At 48.9% G+C, this 19,738-nt stretch overlaps 1 protein-coding gene across 1 annotated transcript in view; it reads right to left on the reverse strand.

Moving 5' to 3' along the window:
• Positions 1-640: 640 nt before the first annotated feature.
• LOC144827829 (alanine aminotransferase 2-like) overlaps positions 641-19,738 on the reverse strand; it is a 98,696-nt gene continuing 79,598 nt past the window's right edge. The window contains exons 6-8 of the mRNA XM_078685995.1: positions 5,490-5,664; positions 904-1,131; positions 641-748 (exon numbers count right to left, since the gene is read on the reverse strand). Of these exons, the coding sequence (XP_078542121.1) occupies positions 641-748; positions 904-1,131; positions 5,490-5,664 (511 nt within the window). The remainder of the gene's footprint in view (positions 749-903; positions 1,132-5,489; positions 5,665-19,738) is intronic.

Consider the following 19,738-nt stretch of genomic DNA (forward strand, 5'->3'; position numbering starts at 1 on the left):
TTTCCTACGCCTGATTTTCTTTCTAGCAGATCCATTGCCACTATGGTGGTGTGTCTGAATAAAATTAATGTTTGTTAAAACCATGGTAAATTGCTTTAAACTATAGATGTAAATAAATGTCTAGTTAAATAGGTTTAGACACTCTGCCAATGTTACAGCATTACTCCTTGTTACTTCACCAATCCCTGGAGTCAAATTAAATGAAAAGAGAAAGTGTGCAGTGTTATGGTCCCCACTGGAGAATAAATGTGTGTTCTGAGGTTTCAGGGAAAGGTGATGCTGATTTAGAATTTATTTTTGGAGTTCCGCTGTAGCAGGCTCAGCATCCCCCAACATCACAAGTAATCTATCATAGCTTCCTCCGAGCAATGGGTGAGCACAGCTCCCTCCGCCATCACCATAACTTATTACAGCATCCTTAGAATACTGGGTGGGCTCAGTATCCCCCACCATCCCCAGTAATTTTCCACAGCTTCCTCCAAGCAATGGGTGAGGCCAGCTCACTCCAGCATCCCCATAACTTATTACAGCATCCTTCGAAGTCCGGGTGGGCTCAGCTCCTTCCACGATCATCAGTAATCTACCATAGCTTCCTCCAAGCAATGGGTGAGCCCTGAACACTGACTGAACCCTTCTCCATTCAAACAATAGCAAACTCACTAATGAATCCTGTGACAGCAGCATCCTGACATTCACTGATTCCATCTCTAATGGTTATTTCTGGTCTCACAACTGCAGCTGTAGCATCCTGTAAACATTTATTGGCCCCAGGGCTAGCAGTCCAACATTTTAATACGCTGTATCCAGACGACAGTCCTGTGACACAACATTGACACTCTACATGTGGCCAACCACACACATGAAGGTTTCTGTCAAAGAAGGACAAATGTGGGGGTCCCGTACCTGTGCCAACCACACGCTGTCAGAGCCCATGAAGGTTTCTATCAAAGCAGGACAAACATGATGGTTCCTTACCTCTGCCAGCTTCACAGCCTTCTCTGGGATTTCAATCTTTGGGAAAGAGTACATCGCTCCCTGGACCGGGTTGCATTGGATTCCGGGTGCCTTATTCAGGATTTCCTCCATCAGAGAGGCCTTCTCTGCGAGGTTACTTAGAACTTTCTTCCTCTCCTGCAGTGTGGAATGACAAAGCACACACTCAATCATGGCGTTATTACATACATCTAGCATCACGCTTCGTTATGTTCATCGCACACTAAGCACTGAAGACAAGATGTTCCTCAGCCCCAGTGGTAGGAGTGATCAGAAGATATGGAGAACCTCGCACTAGAGAGCGGATCTGTAATCAGATTCCTCAAAATTTAGGTTGTGGAGACCAGTTTTTATACAGTAATTTTTAACTTTACTGGTGGAAGAGGAGTCTTTGGAGTCCCAATACACCATTTGCACTATAGAATGGGGGGAGTGTCCTCCAATAAATTTAGAATGTGAGAAATAATGAAAGGGCTATCACTCAATGACTCTGGAATATAAAAATTAACAACAGGAATATCACTCAATGAGAAGTCAATAGAGTTACCTTGGCCTCCTTCTTCGCTCTGTGTTCAGTCAAGAAAATCGCTCAGTTCCTTCCGTTGTTCTATTAAGGACCGTTATTATTGCTCTAATTCTATCTAGAATGAACTATTGTAACGGTCAGTACCAGAATCTACCAAGATAATCATTGAATAAACTTTAAGTCCTACAAAACGCAGTAGCTCGTATGCTGGCAACGGTCCCTAGATACGGATCGGTCTCCAAAGCCCTAAAAAAACTACATTGTCTCCTGGTAGAAAAACAAGACCTCTGCATGACCAATAATGCTCTCCATAACCGTGGCCCTGCTTATTTGAAAAATGGATTTAGATGGTACTGCCACGGAGGACATCTTTGCTGATGCTCAGCAAGATATCTGATAGTTCCCACCACAGACTGGCCACCCGGTGAGCTAGGAGCCTAGTGTGTTGTATTGCCCGGAACTGGAATAAGTTACTGTTGGGGTTACAAATGGCCCCCTCTTTACCAAAGTTTAGGAAGGACTTAAAGACTTGGCTTTTCAGGCATTATTGGTATCCCCATTTTTCTCTCCTGATATTTTTTCATCTCCTTTTTTGAGCAGCACCAAAGCACCCTTGGGCATTTGTTTGCACTTTATAAATAATAACATCAAATTAAAATCAAATCAGAACTCTGGAATAATAGACCTAACGGGATGAATATCATTCAATGACTCTGGGATATAAGAACTAACAGGAGGACTGTCCTTCAATGACTCTAGAATAACAGTGAGTAAATGAAAGGAATATCATTCAATGACTCTAGAATATGAAAACTAACAGGAGGAATATCATTCAATGACTCTAGAATGTGAGAACTAACAGGAGGAATATCATTCAATGACTCTAGAATGTGAGAACTCACAGGAGGAATATCATTCAATGACTCTAGAATGTGAGAAATAACAGGATGAATATAATTCAATGATTCTAGAATGTGAGCACTAACAGGAGGAATATCATTCAATGACTATGGAATGTGAGAACTAACAGGAGGAATATCATTCAATGACTCTAGAATGTGAGAACTAACAGGAGGAATATCATGTGATGACTTTAGAGTAACAGTGAGTAAATGAAAGGAATATCATTCAATGACTCTAGAATAACAGTGAGTCAATAAAAGGAATATCATTCAATGACTCTAGAATAACAGTGAGTAAATGAAAGGAATATCATTCAATGACTCTAGAATAACAGTGAGTCAATAAAAGGAATATCATTCAATGACTCTAGAATAACAGTGAGTAAATGAAAGGAATATAATTCAATGACTTTAGAATAACAGTGAGTCAATGAAAGGAATATCATTCAATGAACTAGAATACCAGTGAGTCAATGAAAGGAATTTCATTCAATGACTCTAGAATAACAGTGAGTAAATGAAAGGAATATCATTCAATGACTCTAGAATACAAGACCTAACAGGAGGAATATCATTCAATGACTCTAGAATATGACAACTAACAGGAGGAATATCATTCAATTACTCTAGAATGTGAGAACTAACAGGAGGAACATCATTCAATGACTCTAGAATGTGAGAGCTAACAGGAGGGATATTATTCAATGACTCTAGAATAGCAGTGAGTAAATGAAAGGAATATAATTCAATGACTCTAGAATAACAGTGAGTAAATGAAAGGAATATCATTCAATGACTCTAGACTATGAAAACTAACAGGAGGAATATCATGCAACGACTCTAGAATATGAAAACTAACAGTAGGAATATCATTCAATGTCTCTAGAATGTGAGAACTAACAGGACGAATATCATTCAATGACTCTCGAATAACAGTGAGTAAATGAAAGGAACATCATTTAATGACTCTAGAATAACAGTGAGTCAATGAAAGGAATATCATTTAATGACTCTGGAACATGAGTGAGCTAATAAAAGATTTACCATTCAATGACTCAGGAACATGAATGAGGTAATGAGAAGAATATCATTTAATGAATGAGAAATATGTGTGAGATAGTTAATTGAATATCATTCAATTACTCTGGCATATGAGTGAGTGAGATAAATATCATTCAATTCCATGGGAATATGAGTGAGCTAATGAGAGGAATATCAGTGAGGGGAAACATCCAGAAATACGCCGCCAGAGCCATGCGTGCCGGAAGCCCGCAAGCGTAACCAAGGTTTTCCGAAAAACGCATTCGCTTAAACCCCCATATGCGTTTTTAAGGCAAATGCCCTCTAGTGTTTGAGATGGGCGGAGACTTGAAACAGGAACAGGAGCATTGGCACAGGAAGTGGACACAGACAGGTAAGTGGGGCTGGGGGTCACTTTCGGGGGGCGATGTCAAGTTTTAAGGGCTCACGGAGGAGGAAGGGGTCAGGTTACTTTTAAGGAGAGGACAAGATTTAAGGGCTTGGGTCTGGTGGTTGGTGGCAAGTTTTTAGGACTCGGGAAGACAAAGGGGTCAGGGTACTTTTAATGAGGGGCAAGTTTTAAGTGCTCAGGGCAGGAGAACTGGGTTGGGTAGTTTTATGGGCTGAGTTTAGAGGAGTATTTAAGGAGTGGGGCATTTTTAGGACTCAGGGCAAGTATGGGATTTGTGCCCACCTACCTGCCCCCCTTTGTGCGGGGGGCAGGTAGGGGGTTTGTAACTTACGGCTTAGGGCGGGGGGCAGGTAGGGGGTTTGTAATTTTGGTATTAGGGAAGGGTTATGCGTGTCAGAGTAGTGGCAAACTTAGCCATGCAAACAGTCTTACCATTCATGCCTTTACCATGAAATTGGGCTGTATAGGCATGTGTCGTAAATGAATGCATGGACAAGATGCACGAGTGGTTCAGACTGCGTAGTTGAGGCACAGTAGTGTGTAGTGTGTGGAGTAGTGTGGCTCACTGGTTAGAGGCAGCAGGCCTGAGAGCAGAAGTCAGCCCGGGACCAGGGTTCAATTCCCGACGCGGCAGGGTCGTGGACCTTGGTCAGCGGACTCGATAATTCTCGCTTCGGTGCTTACTCTAATCAGGGGTTCCACTCGGCAACTCTGGGCATTAGCTTGCCTAATCTCCACAACGGCCCCACCAATTCTGGGGATGCCTGGCTCCACCTTGGGGACTCCCAGCAAGGTACCATCCCACAGGGAAAGCCAGGACGGGTTCCCCAGAGTTATACAGCGCCGGGACGCCCTGTTGCTGGGGCAGCTGTGCGCTTTACAAGTATACTACATTTACATTTACATTTACATTTACATTTACATGTGGTTAAGCTTGCCTGCCTCTATCCTACAACCATTAGTGAAAGACTCAAGAACATGAGTGAGCTAATCTATAACTTAACAATGTAAATTAAGCTAATGAGAGCAACATCATTGAGTGCCAGAGGAGTATAAGGCGAGCTAATGAGCAGTTCATTCGCTTGATGATTCAAGAAGGTGTGTTCAGAGCAGTCATTGGATGGCTGAAGAGTATGAATTGAGAGAGCACCAACGGATGACTAACATGAGATGCTCTATGGAGGGGATGTCACTGATGGAAATATATTGAGGTAACAAGAGGGGCCATTAAGGAATGACTCGAGTTGTAGAGAGGACGTCATTGTAATAGGTAGGATTAGAGGTCTCGAGTAGCAGAGATGACTCAACTCCTGAGGATGCCATTGCGGAGAGGGGTTGCTGAGGTCATCGCAATATAATGGCTTTGCGTGGTACAGTCTGATGACGCAGTCATTCCACAGCCATTCTCATTTTCCACTATTCGCAGCACACCTGAATTAAATTCTGAAATGTAGGTTTTCACTCCATGTACCTCCTTCATTATTTTTAGATGTATAAAGCTAAAGGGATGTGCACTTTACACCTGACCAGTCTTTGCTCGTCTTCCCCTTGAGTCTGACTTTCACATTGACAAATAAACAAGTTCTTCAGAACAGGAACCCGGATTAATCAAACCAAACGCAAATGGCCAACTTACAGCAACAAACTGTTCGTATGAGGGGTCTCCTGGCTGAGGCGGGTTTACGATGGCATCAAGAAGAGCCTGGCCTATGGCTGGGGGGCAGAGGCGCATGGACACCAGGTTAGTGAGCTGTTGCTTCACTTCCGGGTCCATGTTGATGACCTCCATGTAACCCCCACCGACTCCACACCTAAACACACCGAGAGAAAGAGAGACAGGTGTAAGACAAAATCTGTCAGCACTGAAGAGTATAGGCTAAAAAAATCAAGTTATCATAATCCTCACTCATTATATCTTTAGACACCAGGAGGGGACCTGGCCAATGAGTTCTTGATATGTGTAAAGAAATATTAGCACATGCATCAGATATAATCCACTTCAATTTACGGAGGAAAAAGCATCACAACAGGTTTTACCTTCGCAAATTTGAAATGGGGAAAAAGATTGAACGCAAAGCGGTTTCCTGTTAAAATAATTACTCCCTGGAGAATAGCTAGAGTTTTCTTTCACCGAGGAATGTGACAATAAATCATTACAAAATTGATAACCTTTCCTTACCTTTTTTTAAACGCAAAAAACTCAACTTTTACTTTAGAAAAAATATTATTTTTTTATTGAATTTTAACAAATGTAATCAGAAGCATTGTACTTGCAACCATCTTGGTAGTACGCATAATTATTCAAAGCGATACCAAAGGGGATGATGGACGGAGCGTTTGAGCAAAACACTCACCCCCAGTCAACTGATCTGGGTTTAATCCATCACCATTCTTTAGCCCACTCTGCCACCCCAGTTCAGACATGGTCATATGCAAATCAGTCTGACCCTGTACCTCATTGGAACAGTCCAGCCCGAACTGCCAAGCCATGTCTTCCCTGGACGGGAAACAAGCATCCTAGGACTGGTTTCGGATTCATACTCCTCATCAACCAGGCTATCTTGAATCCAGTGGCCAAGTGAGCAAGGGACCCACGTCTGGGCATACCCTGCCAACTTATGGCGAACAAAGAAAAAACAAAGGAAATGATGGACGGAGTGTTGACAATACAAGCACTCACCCCCAGTCAACTGATCTGAGTTTAATCCATCACCGTTCTTTAGCCCACTCTTCCACCCCAGTTGAGACATGGCCATATGCAAATCAGTCTGACCCTGTGCCTCATGGGAACAGTCCAGCCCGAACTGCCAAGCCATGCCTTCCCTGGACCGGAAACAAGCTACAGAGGACCGGTTTCTGGCATTTCAGCCATCTTCAGCCCGGCTTGCTTGAATCCAGTGGCAAAGTGAGCAAGGGACTCACGTCTGAGCATACCCTGCCAACTTAGGTTGAACAAAGAGATACAAAAGGGGATGGTTGACGGAGCGTTGGTATCGCATAATTATTAGGCACAAAGGTTATACATTATTAGGATGTCTTACACCCATATTTTTTTCTGTTCCCTTACACCCAGTCTGAGCACTGCTCTATTCGATGTCCCCACTCTCATCTGTGGCTACGTTAGGTGCCTTGACATTAAGATGTTTCTCTATTCTTTTAATCATTCCACCTCACTTCTACAGGTCTTCATCCACCTTATTATCTTTTTTTGGTCTGTTTCATTTGTTGGCTGTCCACAACAGGCCATTACAATATATCCTTCTTCCACAGCTCCATCTGGGGGGCAGTGGGGCTGTGATGCCACCCAATTATGCATTCAGGCATCGCAAAATCAAGGGCCAACATGCATTTTCCAATTTTTCCTCTTCTATTACTTGAGGATAACTAGCAGGCACATCTGTACCGTCCCTTCCACCATGATCAGCTTGATACCTGTTAATTGCCCCTATACCCAGTGGCTTGCCGTTGGCGCGGCATACCCAGGTCATGTGCAGAAAGTCAGCTGCGTGGATCCCACATCTCCTGCACGCCACCGGTCTGGCAGGGTCGATTCCACTCAGTTTACTCACCATCAGATATGTCAGATTGAATCTTGCGTTAGGTGATATAGTCTTCTCTTCCTCACCGGCCTTTATCCAGTCCTACTCTGACTTTGCCTCGGGGAACGTGACACACAGTCTGTCCTTTGCCCTCTCAGACATGCCTCGCCTCACCTCAATCAGTGCCCTGTGTATGTATGTAGTCAAATGCCTGCTGCCTTCCAGCTCAGTCAGATGTCGCACCACCTTGAGCGCCTGTGGTTGGGCCAGCTCTGACGGCCCACATGGGCCAGTCTTATGTACTGTAGGAATTGGTCTGGTCCCACCCTGAACTGTTCCCATGCCTGCTCAAAAGTGATGAATCTCTTTTTGTAGCAGAGATCCCCCTAGGTCATGAAGCCCCCCTCATGCCACCGGGCACAGGCCTTTGCCCTTTGCCGGGCGGCGATGGGCTGCAACTTCCACAGCAGCAGTGAGTCTGCAAAGAGACTTCTTCGCAGTTTTGCTCACCACTAAGCATGGGCGAATTTTGCGAATTCGCGATCCTCGAATTTGCGGATTTGCGAATTTGCGATCCGCAAAATTGGCGAATTTTTGCTAATTTGCGGATTTTTTTATTTTTGCGTGTCTGCGGGGCTCTTGGTGTGTTCGTGGGGTGCTTTGCGTGTTTGCGGGTTTTTTTTTTGGTTCGAGACCGCGATGCGCCCTCTGGTTCATCACTGCCACCCTCTCGTTTTTTTTTGTGCCCTTCTGCCCTCTGCCCCACTCGTTTTTGTGCCCTTCTGCCCTCTGCCCCACTCGTTTTTGTGCCATTCTGCCCTCTGCCCCACTCGTTGTTGTGCCCGTGTGCCCTCTGCCCCACTCGTTGCTGTGCCCTTCTGCCCTCTGCCCCACTCTGTGACCTTCTGCCCTCTGCCCCACTCGTTGTTGTGCCCTTGTGCCCCTTGCCCCACTCGTTTTTGTGCCATTCTGCCCTCTGCCCCACTCGTTGTTGTGCCCTTGTGCCCCTTGCCCCACTCGTTTTTGTTCCATTCTGCCCTCTTCCCCACTCGTTTTTGTGCCCTTGTGCCCCTAGCCCCACTCGTTTTTGTGCCCTTGTGCCCCTAGCCCCACTCGTTTTTGTGCCATTCTACCCTCTGCCCCACTCGTTGTTGTGCCCTTGTGCCCCTTGCCCCACTTGTTTTTGTGCCATTCTGCCCTCTGCCCCACTCGTTGTTGTGCCCTTGTGCCCCTTGCCCCACTTGTTTTTGTTCCATTCTGCCCTCTTCCCCACTCGTTTTTGTGCCCTTGTGCCCCTAGCCCCACTCGTTTTTGTGCCATTCTACCCTCTGCCCCACTCGTTGTTGTGCCCTTGTGCCCCTTGCCCCACTTGTTTTTGTGCCATTCTGCCCTCTGCCCCACTCGTTGTTGTGTCCTTGTGCCCCTTGCCCCACTCGTTTTTGTGCCATTCTGCCCTCTGTCCCACTCGTTGCTGTGCCCTTCTGCCCTCTGCCCCACTCTGTGACTTTCTGCCCTCTGCCCCACTCCTGTTTTATTTTAGAATGGCGCCGGCAAGCTGCCAGCGCCATTCTAAAATAGTTACTAAGTTAGCTTCATCAGGAAGCACTAATAGATAAAATAAAGCAGGTGCTCGAGCACCTGCATTTTATCTATTAGTGCTTCCTGTTGAAGCTAACTTAGTAACTATTTTAGAATGGTGCTGGCAGCTTGCCGGCGCCGTTCTAAAATAGTTACAAGCTTGAAGCTTGAACTTTTGCCCCCCGGATCCGTTCCGCTTGCGGATTCACGGATTTTCTGCAAATTCGCGGGAATTCGCGGATTGCGAATTTGCCGAAAATCCGCAAGCGGAACGGATTTTGCGCCCATGCTTACTCACCACTTTGTGCCAGGTTCCTGCCAGCTGCCTTCCCAGAGATGGGTGGGCTTGATGGACTCCCTCACCCATTAGGAAGAGCTCCTGCAGCCCACCAGCCCCTGCCAGTAAACTTCGTTCCCAATTGGGTTCCTGCTCAAACCAGCTTACCGCATGTTGCAACTGTGTCACAAAGTAGTATAGGAAGAGATCTGGCATCCAGCCTCGCTCTGCTACTCTTCGGCCCCAGACCAGGCGGCCAAGCTTCGGGTCGAGGCAGCGGAATGCTGCCATGAGGGTTGAGCACATCACGGTTTCCATTATGTACAAGCACCAAGGAAGAGACACCACCTTTAGAATATCCACATGGACCCTAAGGGACACCATCAGCTTAACCCAGAACTCCATGGATTTCCCAAGCCTGCTCAGCAGTGCTCCTACATTTAAATCATAGTGTCACTTGAGAGGGCCCCCCTGCAAAGTACATGGAGCACACCCCTCATAACTCAGTCAAGCTCTCAAGCCAGGGAACTGTACCGAGAGGGCCTCCTGGAGCTCTCCCTTGCACTGTGGGAGCCTTTTTTATGTCACTGCTTAGTGTACAAATAGATGTGTAGAAGATATGAGTCTACCTCATAAGGACTATATGTGACGTTGGATTGAGTTTTTGTAATGTTTTGTATAATGTTTGTTTATTTTTGTATATAGTATAATTTGTATGCTTGCATTATAACTTGCAAAAAACACAGTTGATGGACAGAATGTAGAACAATGTCATACATTCACCCCAGTACAAGGATCTGGGCCTAAATCCATCGTTTTTTTGCACTCCACACCACCCTGGGTTAGACACTGGCTATATGCAAATCAGCTCTGACCCTGTGCCTCATGGGAACAGTCCAGTCCGAACTACCAAGCCATGTCTTTCCCAAAAATGATGGATTTAGGCCCAGATCTCTGTACTGGGGTGAATGTATGACATTGTTCTGCATTCTGTCCATCAACTGTGATTTTTGCAATTTCACCCCGAGTGGGCTGGGGATGCTCAGACGTGAGTCCCAGGCTCTCCACACCACTGGAGTCAAGCTATCCAGGCTGATGAAGGCTGATAGCCAGAAACCGGTCCTTGGATGCTTGTTTCCAGTCCAGGGAGGACCTGGTTTGGCAGTTCGGGCTGGACTGTTCCCATGGGGCACAGGGTCAAGACTGATTTTCATATAGCTGGGTCCAAACTGGAAAGGCATGGTGAGCAAAAAAACAATGGATTTAGGCCCAGATCTCTGTACTGGGGTGAATGTATGACATTGTTCTGCATTCTGTCCATCAGCTGTTGTTTTTGCTTTTGTCACCCTGAGTGGGACGGGTATGCTCAGACGTGAGTCCCGTGCTCTCCATGCCACTGGAATCAAGCTATCCAGGCTGATGAGGGCTGAAAGCCTGAAACCGGTCCTTGGATGCTTGTTTCCAGTCCAGGGAGGACCTGGCTTGGCAGTTCGGGCTGGACTGTTCCCATGGGGCACATGGTCAAGACTGATTTGCATATAGCTGGGTCCAAACTGGAAAGGCATGGTGAGCATAAAAACGATGGATTTAGGCCCAGATCTCTGTACTGGGGTGAATGTATGAGATTGTTCTGCATTCTGTCCATCACCTGTTGTTTTTGCTTTTGTCACCCCGAGTGGGACGGGTATGCTCAGACGTGAGTCCCGTGCTCTCCATGCCACTGGAATCAAGCTATCCAGGCTGATGAGGGCTGAAAGCCCGAAACCGGTCCTTGGATGCTTGTTTCCAGTCCAGGGAGGACCTGGCTTGGCAGTTCGGGCTGGACTGTTCCCATGGGGCACAGGGTCAAGACTGATTTGCATATAGCTGGGTCCAAACTGGAAAGGCATGGTGAGCAAAAAAAAGATGGATTTAGGCCCAGATCTCTGTACTGGGGTGAATGTATGACATTGTTCTGCATTCTGTCCATCACCTGTTGTTTTTGCTTTTGTCACGCCGAGTGGGACGGGTATGCACAGACGTGAGTCCCGTGCTCTCCATGCCACTGGAATCAAGCTATCCAGGCTGATGAGGGCTGAAAGCCCGAAACCGGTCCTTGGATGCTTGTTTCCAGTCCAGGGAGGACCTGGCTTGGCAGTTCGGGCTGGACTGTTCCCATGGGGCACAGGGTCAAGACTGATTTGCATATAGCTGGGTCCAAACTGGAAAGGCATGGTGAGCAAAAAAAACGATGGATTTAGGCCCAGATCTCTGTACTGGGGTGAATGTATGACATTGTTCTGCATTCTGTCCATCACCTGTTGTTTTTGCTTTTGTCACCCCGAGTGGGACGGGTATGCTCAGACGTGAGTCCCGTGCTCTCCATGCCACTGGAATCAAGCTATCCAGGCTGATGAGGGCTGAAAGCCCGAAACCGGTCCTTGGATGCTTGTTTCCAGTCCAGGGAGGACCTGGCTTGGCAGTTCGGGCTGGACTGTTCCCATGGGGCACAGGGTCAAGACTGATTTGCATATAGCTGGGTCCAAACTGGAAAGGCATGGTGAGCAAAAAAACGATGGATTTAGGCCCAGATCTCTGTACTGGGGTGAATGTATGACATTGTTCTGCATTCTGTCCATCACCTGTTGTTTTTGCTTTTGTCACCCAGAGTGGGACGGGTATGCTCAGACGTGAGTCCCGTGCTCTCCATGCCACTGGAATCAAGCTATCCAGGCTGATGAGGGCTGAAAGCCCGAAACCGGTCCTTGGTTGCTTGTTTCCAGTCCAGGGAGGACCTGGCTTGGCAGTTTGGGCTGGACTGTTCCCATGGGGCACAGGGTCAAGACTGATTTGCATATAGCTGGGTCCAAACTGGAAAGGCATGGTGAGCAAAAAAACGATGGATTTAGGCCCAGATCTCTGTACTGGGGTGAATGTATGACATTGTTCTGCATTCTGTCCATCACCTGTTGTTTTTGCTTTTGTCACCCCGAGTGGGACGGGTATGCTCAGACGTGAGTCCCGTGCTCTCCATGCCACTGGAATCAAGCTATCCAGGCTGATGAGGGCTGAAAGCCCGAAACCGGTCCTTGGATGCTTGTTTCCAGTCCAGGGAGGACCAGGCTTGGCAGTTCGGGCTGGACTGTTCCCATGGGGCAGAGGGTCAAGACTGATTTGCATATAGCTGGGTCCAAACTGGAAAGGCATGGTGAGCAAAAAAACGATGGATTTAGGCCCAGATCTCTGTACTGGGGTGAATGTATGACATTGTTCTGCATTCTGTCCATCACCTGTTGTTTTTGCTTTTGTCACCCCGAGTGGGACTGGTATGCTCAGACGTGAGTCCCGTGCTCTCCATGCCACTGGAATCAAGCTATCCAGGCTGATGAGGGCTGAAAGCCCGAAACCGGTCCTTGGATGCTTGTTTCCAGTCCAGGGAGGACCTGGCTTGGCAGTTCGGGCTGGACTGTTCCCATGGGGCACAGGTTCAAGACTGATTTGCATATAGCTGGGTCCAAACTGGAAAGGCATGGTGAGCAAAAAAACGATGGATTTAGGCCCAGATCTCTGTACTGGGGTGAATGTATGACATTGTTCTGCATTCTGTCCATCACCTGTTGTTTTTGCTTTTGTCTACCCGAGTGGGACGGGTATGCTCAGACGGGAGTCCCGTGCTCTCCATTCCACTGGAATCAAGCTATCCAGGCTGATGAGGGCTGAAAGCCCGAAACCGGTCCTTGGATGCTTGTTTCCAGTCCAGGGAGGACCTGGCTTGGCAGTTCGGGCTGGACTGTTCCCATGGGGCACAGGGTCAAGACTGATTTGCATATAGCTGGGTCCAAACTGGAAAGGCATGGTGAGCAAAAACACGATGGATTTAGGCCCAGATCTCTGTACTGGGGTGAATGTATGACATTGTTCTGCATTCTGTCCATCACCTGTTGTTTTTGCTTTTGTCAACCCGAGTGGGACGGGTATGCTCAGACGTGAGTCCCGTGCTCTCCATGCCACTGGAATCAAGCTATCCAGGCTGATGAGGGCTGAAAGCCCGAAACCGGTCCTTGGATGCTTGTTTCCAGTCCAGGGAGGACCTGGCTTGGCAGTTCGGGCTGGACTGTTCCCATGGGGCACAGGGTCAAGACTGATTTGCATATAGCTGGGTCCAAACTGGAAAGGCATGGTGAGCAAAAAAACGATGGATTTAGGCCCAGATCTCTGTACTGGGGTGAATGTATGACATTGTTCTGTATTCTGTCCATCACCTGTTGTTTTTGCTTTTGTCACCCCGAGTGGGACGGGTATGCTCAGACGTGAGTCCCGTGCTCTCCATGCCACTGGAATCAAGCTATCCAGGCTGATGAGGGCTGAATTTTGAATTTTGAATTTAAAAACATTTATATAGCGCGCTTATACCGTGCGGTTTCTTGGCGCTGTTGGATTGCAAGGGGACAAACAGGAGCAGAGGGAGTCTAGACATTATAGGCTAGGGAGAAGAGCAGAGTTTTGAGACCTTTCCGAAACTCGGTATAGGAGGGCGTCATACGGAGTTTCGTAGGGAGGGAGTTCCAGAATACAGGGGCGAGAACTGCAAATTTTGTTCCGCCCGCCTTTTTCTTTCTGAAACGAGGGGTAGTTAGCAGGGACAGATGAGTGGATCGAAGCTCTCTTCCCGGCGTGTAGGAAGTGATGGCGGAGCAAATGAACTCTGGGGCAGTGCCCATTTTGGCCTGAAAGGTGGTACAGCCAAGTTTAAACAGGGCTCGCTCTTTCACCGGCAGCCAGTGCAGGGCCTGCAATAAAGGGGTGACTCGATGGAATTTCGGCAGGCCGTGAATCAGGCAGGCAGCCTGGTTCTGCACTAGCTGCAAACGGTGGATGGCATAGGCTGGGGCGCCATTGTAAATGATGTTGCCATAATCAAGGCGCGAGAGCACCATAGCCATCACTATGATCTTTAAGGCAGGTAGAGAGAAGAAGCGAGAGATCTTCCTAATGGTTCTAAGGGAGAAGAAACAGGAAGAGAGAACCAAATTCACCTGGGAGTGAACAGAAAGTGAGGAGTTCAGGAAAATACCTAGGGTTTTGACTTTGGGGACAGGGAGCGGGGGGACACCAAGTGAAGAAGGCCAATGGGAAGAGGACCAGGGACTGCAACCACCTCCGGTCAAGACAAGCTCCGTCTTGTCCGGATTGAGTTTGAGGTGGTTGCAGTTCATCCAATCCTGGATGAACGACATGACGGATTGGACATTCAGGGAGGACGAGGGGGAGTGGGAAAGGTTGAAAATTAGCTGGAGGTCATCGGCGTAATTAAACACCGTGACCTCGAGCTGCTGTAACATAAAAATAAGGGGGTAGATGTATAAATTAAACAAGAGAGGGGAAAGTGAGGAACCTTGGGGGACTCCGCATACCACCCTACGAGGGGCAGCAGTGAAACCAGCTAGGTGGACTGCCTGAGCCCTACCACTCAGGAAGGACTCCAGCCAGGCGAGGGCCAGACCCTCTATGCCCGCCGCCCTGACACGGGTGAGGAGGATGGAGTGGTCCACCGTGTCAAACGCAGCGGACAGATCTAAAAGGATGAGGGCCTGCGGGATGTTGGTGTCAATGCCCTCGCGTAGGCTGTCCATTACTGAGGACACCACCTTCTCCGTAGAGTGGAGGGGGCGAAAGCCCGCCTGCCGGGGGGAGAGGCAGTGGTTAGTTTCCACATGGGAGCTCAGGGTGCTGGTTACGTAGGTTTCTAGAACCTTGCCCAGGTAGGGCAGAAGGGAGATAGGACGGTAATTGGAAGGGGATGAAGGGTCAGCACCGGGCTTTTTTAGAATAGGAATAACAGCCGCAAGTTTGTGGGCGGTGGGGACCACTCCATTACTGAGTGAGTCGTTCAGGAGTGTGAGGGGGGGAATAGGGCAGTTTAAGAAGATTTCTCTCAAGATATAGGCAGGGGCAAAGTCTAGGGGGGAGCCTGACTTTACCTTTTGAAGCAGGGGAAGGAGTGTGGCCTTGGTGAAGGGGGGAATAGACGTGAGCTTGGAAGTGACAATTGGTGGGGAGGGGTTGGTGAAGGTAGGGGAGGGGAGAGGGATGTTGGACTTAATCTTAGCGACCTTGTCAACAAAAAAGTTGTTGAGTGAGTCGCAAAGCGGTTGGGATGGGGGAATCGAAACCGTGGTTCTATTGGATGAGGCAAGCTCGTGTACTGTCGCGAAGATTTCCTTAGCTTGGGATTCCGCTTCCAATATTCTATTGGAGTAGAACAGGGTCTTAGCATCGAGGATGCCTTGCTTATACGCCTTGAGCACGGACAGATAAGTAGTTTTTTTTTCGGGGCAGTATTGTCTTCTCCATGAGCGCTCTGCTCTGCGTGCAGCCAGTTTCTTCTCCTTGAGGTCAGGGGTGAACCAGCGGTTAGCAGCATGGGCTCGCTTAACCGTTATTCGCCTCAAGGGAGCAAAGTCGTCTCCTGCCTGGGTCAGCCAGCCATCGATAGTGGCCAGTTGGGCCTTGGCAGAGAGGCCTGAAAGGTCGGGGCAGGAATTAACTAAAGATGAGCAGAAAGATGGCATATCTGCCTTACCCCATTTTCTGACCCAGATATTCTTGGGAAGGGGGGGTTTGATAGCTGGAACTAAGGAAAGGGAGAAGGAAATTAAAAAGTGGTCCGACCAGGAGCAGGGGGAAATGGTAAGGGGAGTGGTAGGAACATTCAAAGTCCAAACCTGGTCGAGCAGATGGCCATGCACATGAGTGGGGCTGTGAACATGGGAAATAAAATTAAGGCTGGTCATGAGGTCGGTGAATTCTTTGGATAGGGGACTTTCGGCGGGATCGTTGGGCCAAAAATTAAAGTCGCCCAACACCAACACTGATGAGTTGTTAACGACCAGTGTTGCGAGAACGTCCTGGAGACTGGAAATAAAAGAGGGAGTGTTGTGTGGGGGACGGTAGATGAGGACAGCGGTGAAAGGGGCCGAATAAGAGCTGGCGCGAATTATCAGACAGTCAACCTCGGAGATGGAAGGAGAGGGGAGAATCTGAAAGTGAGCGTCAGCATGAGCTATCAAGGCAACTCCCCCACCTCTAGTGCCCTCAGGTCGATCCGCACAAATGATGGAATATGAGGGAGGAAGTGCGGCTAAGACGTGAGGTAGGGAGTCAGCCTTGTACCAGGTCTCTGTTAAGAACAAGAGGTCTGGATTATAGGTGTCAAGGTAATCGAATAGCTCATGCTGATGGCTGACTGCTGATCTGGTGTTAAGAAGTGCAGCGGCGATGTTAAAGGTCGGCAAAAGGGGGGCAGGGGAAGGGGTGAGTATGGGGGCAGCGGTAGGGAGCAAGGGGGGGTAGGGGGGGGAGCAAGAAATGACGGTAGGTGGAGTAGTCGGAGGACTCGAAAGAAGACTAAGGTTTTGCAGTAGGGTGAACACATGCGGGCTGATGGTACCTGGGAGCCAGTAGGAAAGGAGGCCGGAGGATGAATATGACCGCGATGAGACATAGGGAGGTGCCCCTTGCCCCGGCCTGCCGCGGACGGGCGCAGACGGGCTGGACTCAGGCGTGACTCCGGCGAGCCTACGACGGGCCCGCTGCGCTCGTCCGCTGCGCTGACACATGGGTGGCATTTAAATGGAGGAGCAGCGTGGGGGGAGTGGCGTGGGTGGGGTTGGACGAACCAGCCCGGTCCAAGATGGCGGCCACTAGCGCTGGGAGCCTAAGGTGTTGTGAGCTGCCAGCCAGCCCCGCTGAGCCCCTAGAAGACAAGGTAGGTAGTTAGAGTTACCTGTGAATTTTCAGAGCAGGTTAGGTAAAAAGATCACAATTTTAAAAATTAATGCGTGTCACCGCTTTTCAGTCAGCGTGACAGCGCGCTAAAAGCACAATGCTCAGACACAGCCCTCAGCTCCTGTAAGCAAGCCCACTGCCACCGGGCTGCTCACAATCACTGGGGAAGTGTCAGGGTCACTCCTAAATGGAGGAGCAGCGTGGGGGGAGTGGCGTGGGTGGGGTTGGACGAACCAGCCCGGTCCAAGATGGCGGCCACTAGCGCTGGGAGCCTAAGGTGTTGTGAGCTGCCAGCCAGCCCCGCTGAGCCCCTAGAAGACAAGGTAGGTAGTTAGAGTTACCTGTGAATTTTCAGAGCAGGTTAGGTAAAAAGATCACAATTTTAAAAATTAATGCGTGTCACCGCTTTTCAGTCAGCGTGACAGCGCGCTAAAAGCACAATGCTCAGACACAGCCCTCAGCTCCTGTAAGCAAGCCCACTGCCACCGGGCTGCTCACAATCACTGAGGAAGTGTCAGGGTCACTCCTAAATGGAGGAGCAGCGTGGGGGGAGTGGCGTGGGTGGGGTTGGACGAACCAGCCCGGTCCAAGATGGCGGCCACTAGCGCTGGGAGCCTAAGGTGTTGTGAGCTGCCAGCCAGCCCCGCTGAGCCCCTAGAAGACAAGGTAGGTAGTTAGAGTTACCTGTGAATTTTCAGAGCAGGTTAGGTAAAAAGATCACAATTTTAAAAATTAATGCGTGTCACCGCTTTTCAGTCAGCGTGACAGCGCGCTAAAAGCACAATGCTCAGACACAGCCCTCAGCTCCTGTAAGCAAGCCCACTGCCACCGGGCTGCTCACAATGAAAGCCCGAAACCGGTCCTTGGATGCTTGTTTCCAGTCCAGGGAGGACCTGGCTTGGCAGTTCGGGCTGGACTGTTCCCATGGGGCACAGGGTCAAGACTAATTTGCATATAGCTGGGTCCAAACTGGAAAGGCATGGTGAGCATAAAAACGATGGATTTAGGCCCAGATCTCTGTACTGGGGTGAATGTATGACATTGTTCTGCATTCTGTCCATCACCTGTTGTTTTTGCTTTTGTCACCCCGAGTGGGACGGGTATGCTCAGACGTGAGTCCCGTGCTCTCCATGCCACTGGAATCAAGCTATCCAGGCTGATGAGGGCTGGAAGCCCAAAACCGGTCCTTGGATGCTTGTTTCCAGTCCAGGGAGGACCTGGCTTGGCAGTTCGGGCTGGACTGTTCCCATGGGGCACAGGTTCAAGACTGATTTGCATATAGCTGGGTCCAAACTGGAAAGGCATGGTGAGCAAAAACACGATGGATTTAGGCCCAGATCTCTGTACTGGGGTGAATGTATGACATTGTTCTGCATTCTGTCCATCACCTGTTGTTTTTGCTTTTGTCAACCCGAGTGGGACGGGTATGCTCAGACGTGAGTCCCGTGCTCTCCATGCCACTGGAATCAAGCTATCCAGGCTGATGAGGGCTGAAAGCCCGAAACCGGTCCTTGGATGCTTGTTTCCAGTCCAGGGAGGACCTGGCTTGGCAGTTCGGGCTGGACTGTTCCCATGGGGCACAGGGTCAAGACTGATTTGCATATAGCTGGGTCCAAACTGGAAAGGCATGGTGAGCAAAAAAACGATGGATTTAGGCCCAGATCTCTGTACTGGGGTGAATGTATGACATTGTTCTGCATTCTGTCCATCACCTGTTGTTTTTGCTTTTGTCACCCCGAGTGGGACGGGTATGCTCAGACGTGAGTCCCGTGCTCTCCATGCCACTGGAATCAAGCTATCCAGGCTGATGAGGGCTGAATTTTGAATTTTGAATTTAAAAACATTTATATAGCGCGCTTATACCGTGCGGTTTCTTGGCGCTGTTGGATTGCAAGGGGACAAACAGGAGCAGAGGGAGTCTAGACATTATAGGCTAGGGAGAAGAGCAGAGTTTTGAGACCTTTCCGAAACTCGGTATAGGAGGGCGTCATACGGAGTTTCGTAGGGAGGGAGTTCCAGAATACAGGGGCGAGAACTGCAAATTTTGTTCCGCCCGCCTTTTTCTTTCTGAAACGAGGGGTAGTTAGCAGGGACAGATGAGTGGATCGAAGCTCTCTTCCCGGCGTGTAGGAAGTGATGGCGGAGCAAATGAACTCTGGGGCAGTGCCCATTTTGGCCTGAAAGGTGGTACAGCCAAGTTTAAACAGGGCTCGCTCTTTCACCGGCAGCCAGTGCAGGGCCTGCAATAAAGGGGTGACTCGATGGAATTTCGGCAGGCCGTGAATCAGGCAGGCAGCCTGGTTCTGCACTAGCTGCAAACGGTGGATGGCATAGGCTGGGGCGCCATTGTAAATGATGTTGCCATAATCAAGGCGCGAGAGCACCATAGCCATCACTATGATCTTTAAGGCAGGTAGAGAGAAGAAGCGAGAGATCTTCCTAATGGTTCTAAGGGAGAAGAAACAGGAAGAGAGAACCAAATTCACCTGGGAGTGAACAGAAAGTGAGGAGTTCAGGAAAATACCTAGGGTTTTGACTTTGGGGACAGGGAGCGGGGGGACACCAAGTGAAGAAGGCCAATGGGAAGAGGACCAGGGACTGCAACCACCTCCGGTCAAGACAAGCTCCGTCTTGTCCGGATTGAGTTTGAGGTGGTTGCAGTTCATCCAATCCTGGATGAACGACATGACGGATTGGACATTCAGGGAGGACGAGGGGGAGTGG

This window comes from Lissotriton helveticus, chromosome 4_1, assembly GCF_964261635.1.
Source record: "Lissotriton helveticus chromosome 4_1, aLisHel1.1, whole genome shotgun sequence".
NCBI lineage: Eukaryota > Metazoa > Chordata > Amphibia > Caudata > Salamandridae > Lissotriton > Lissotriton helveticus.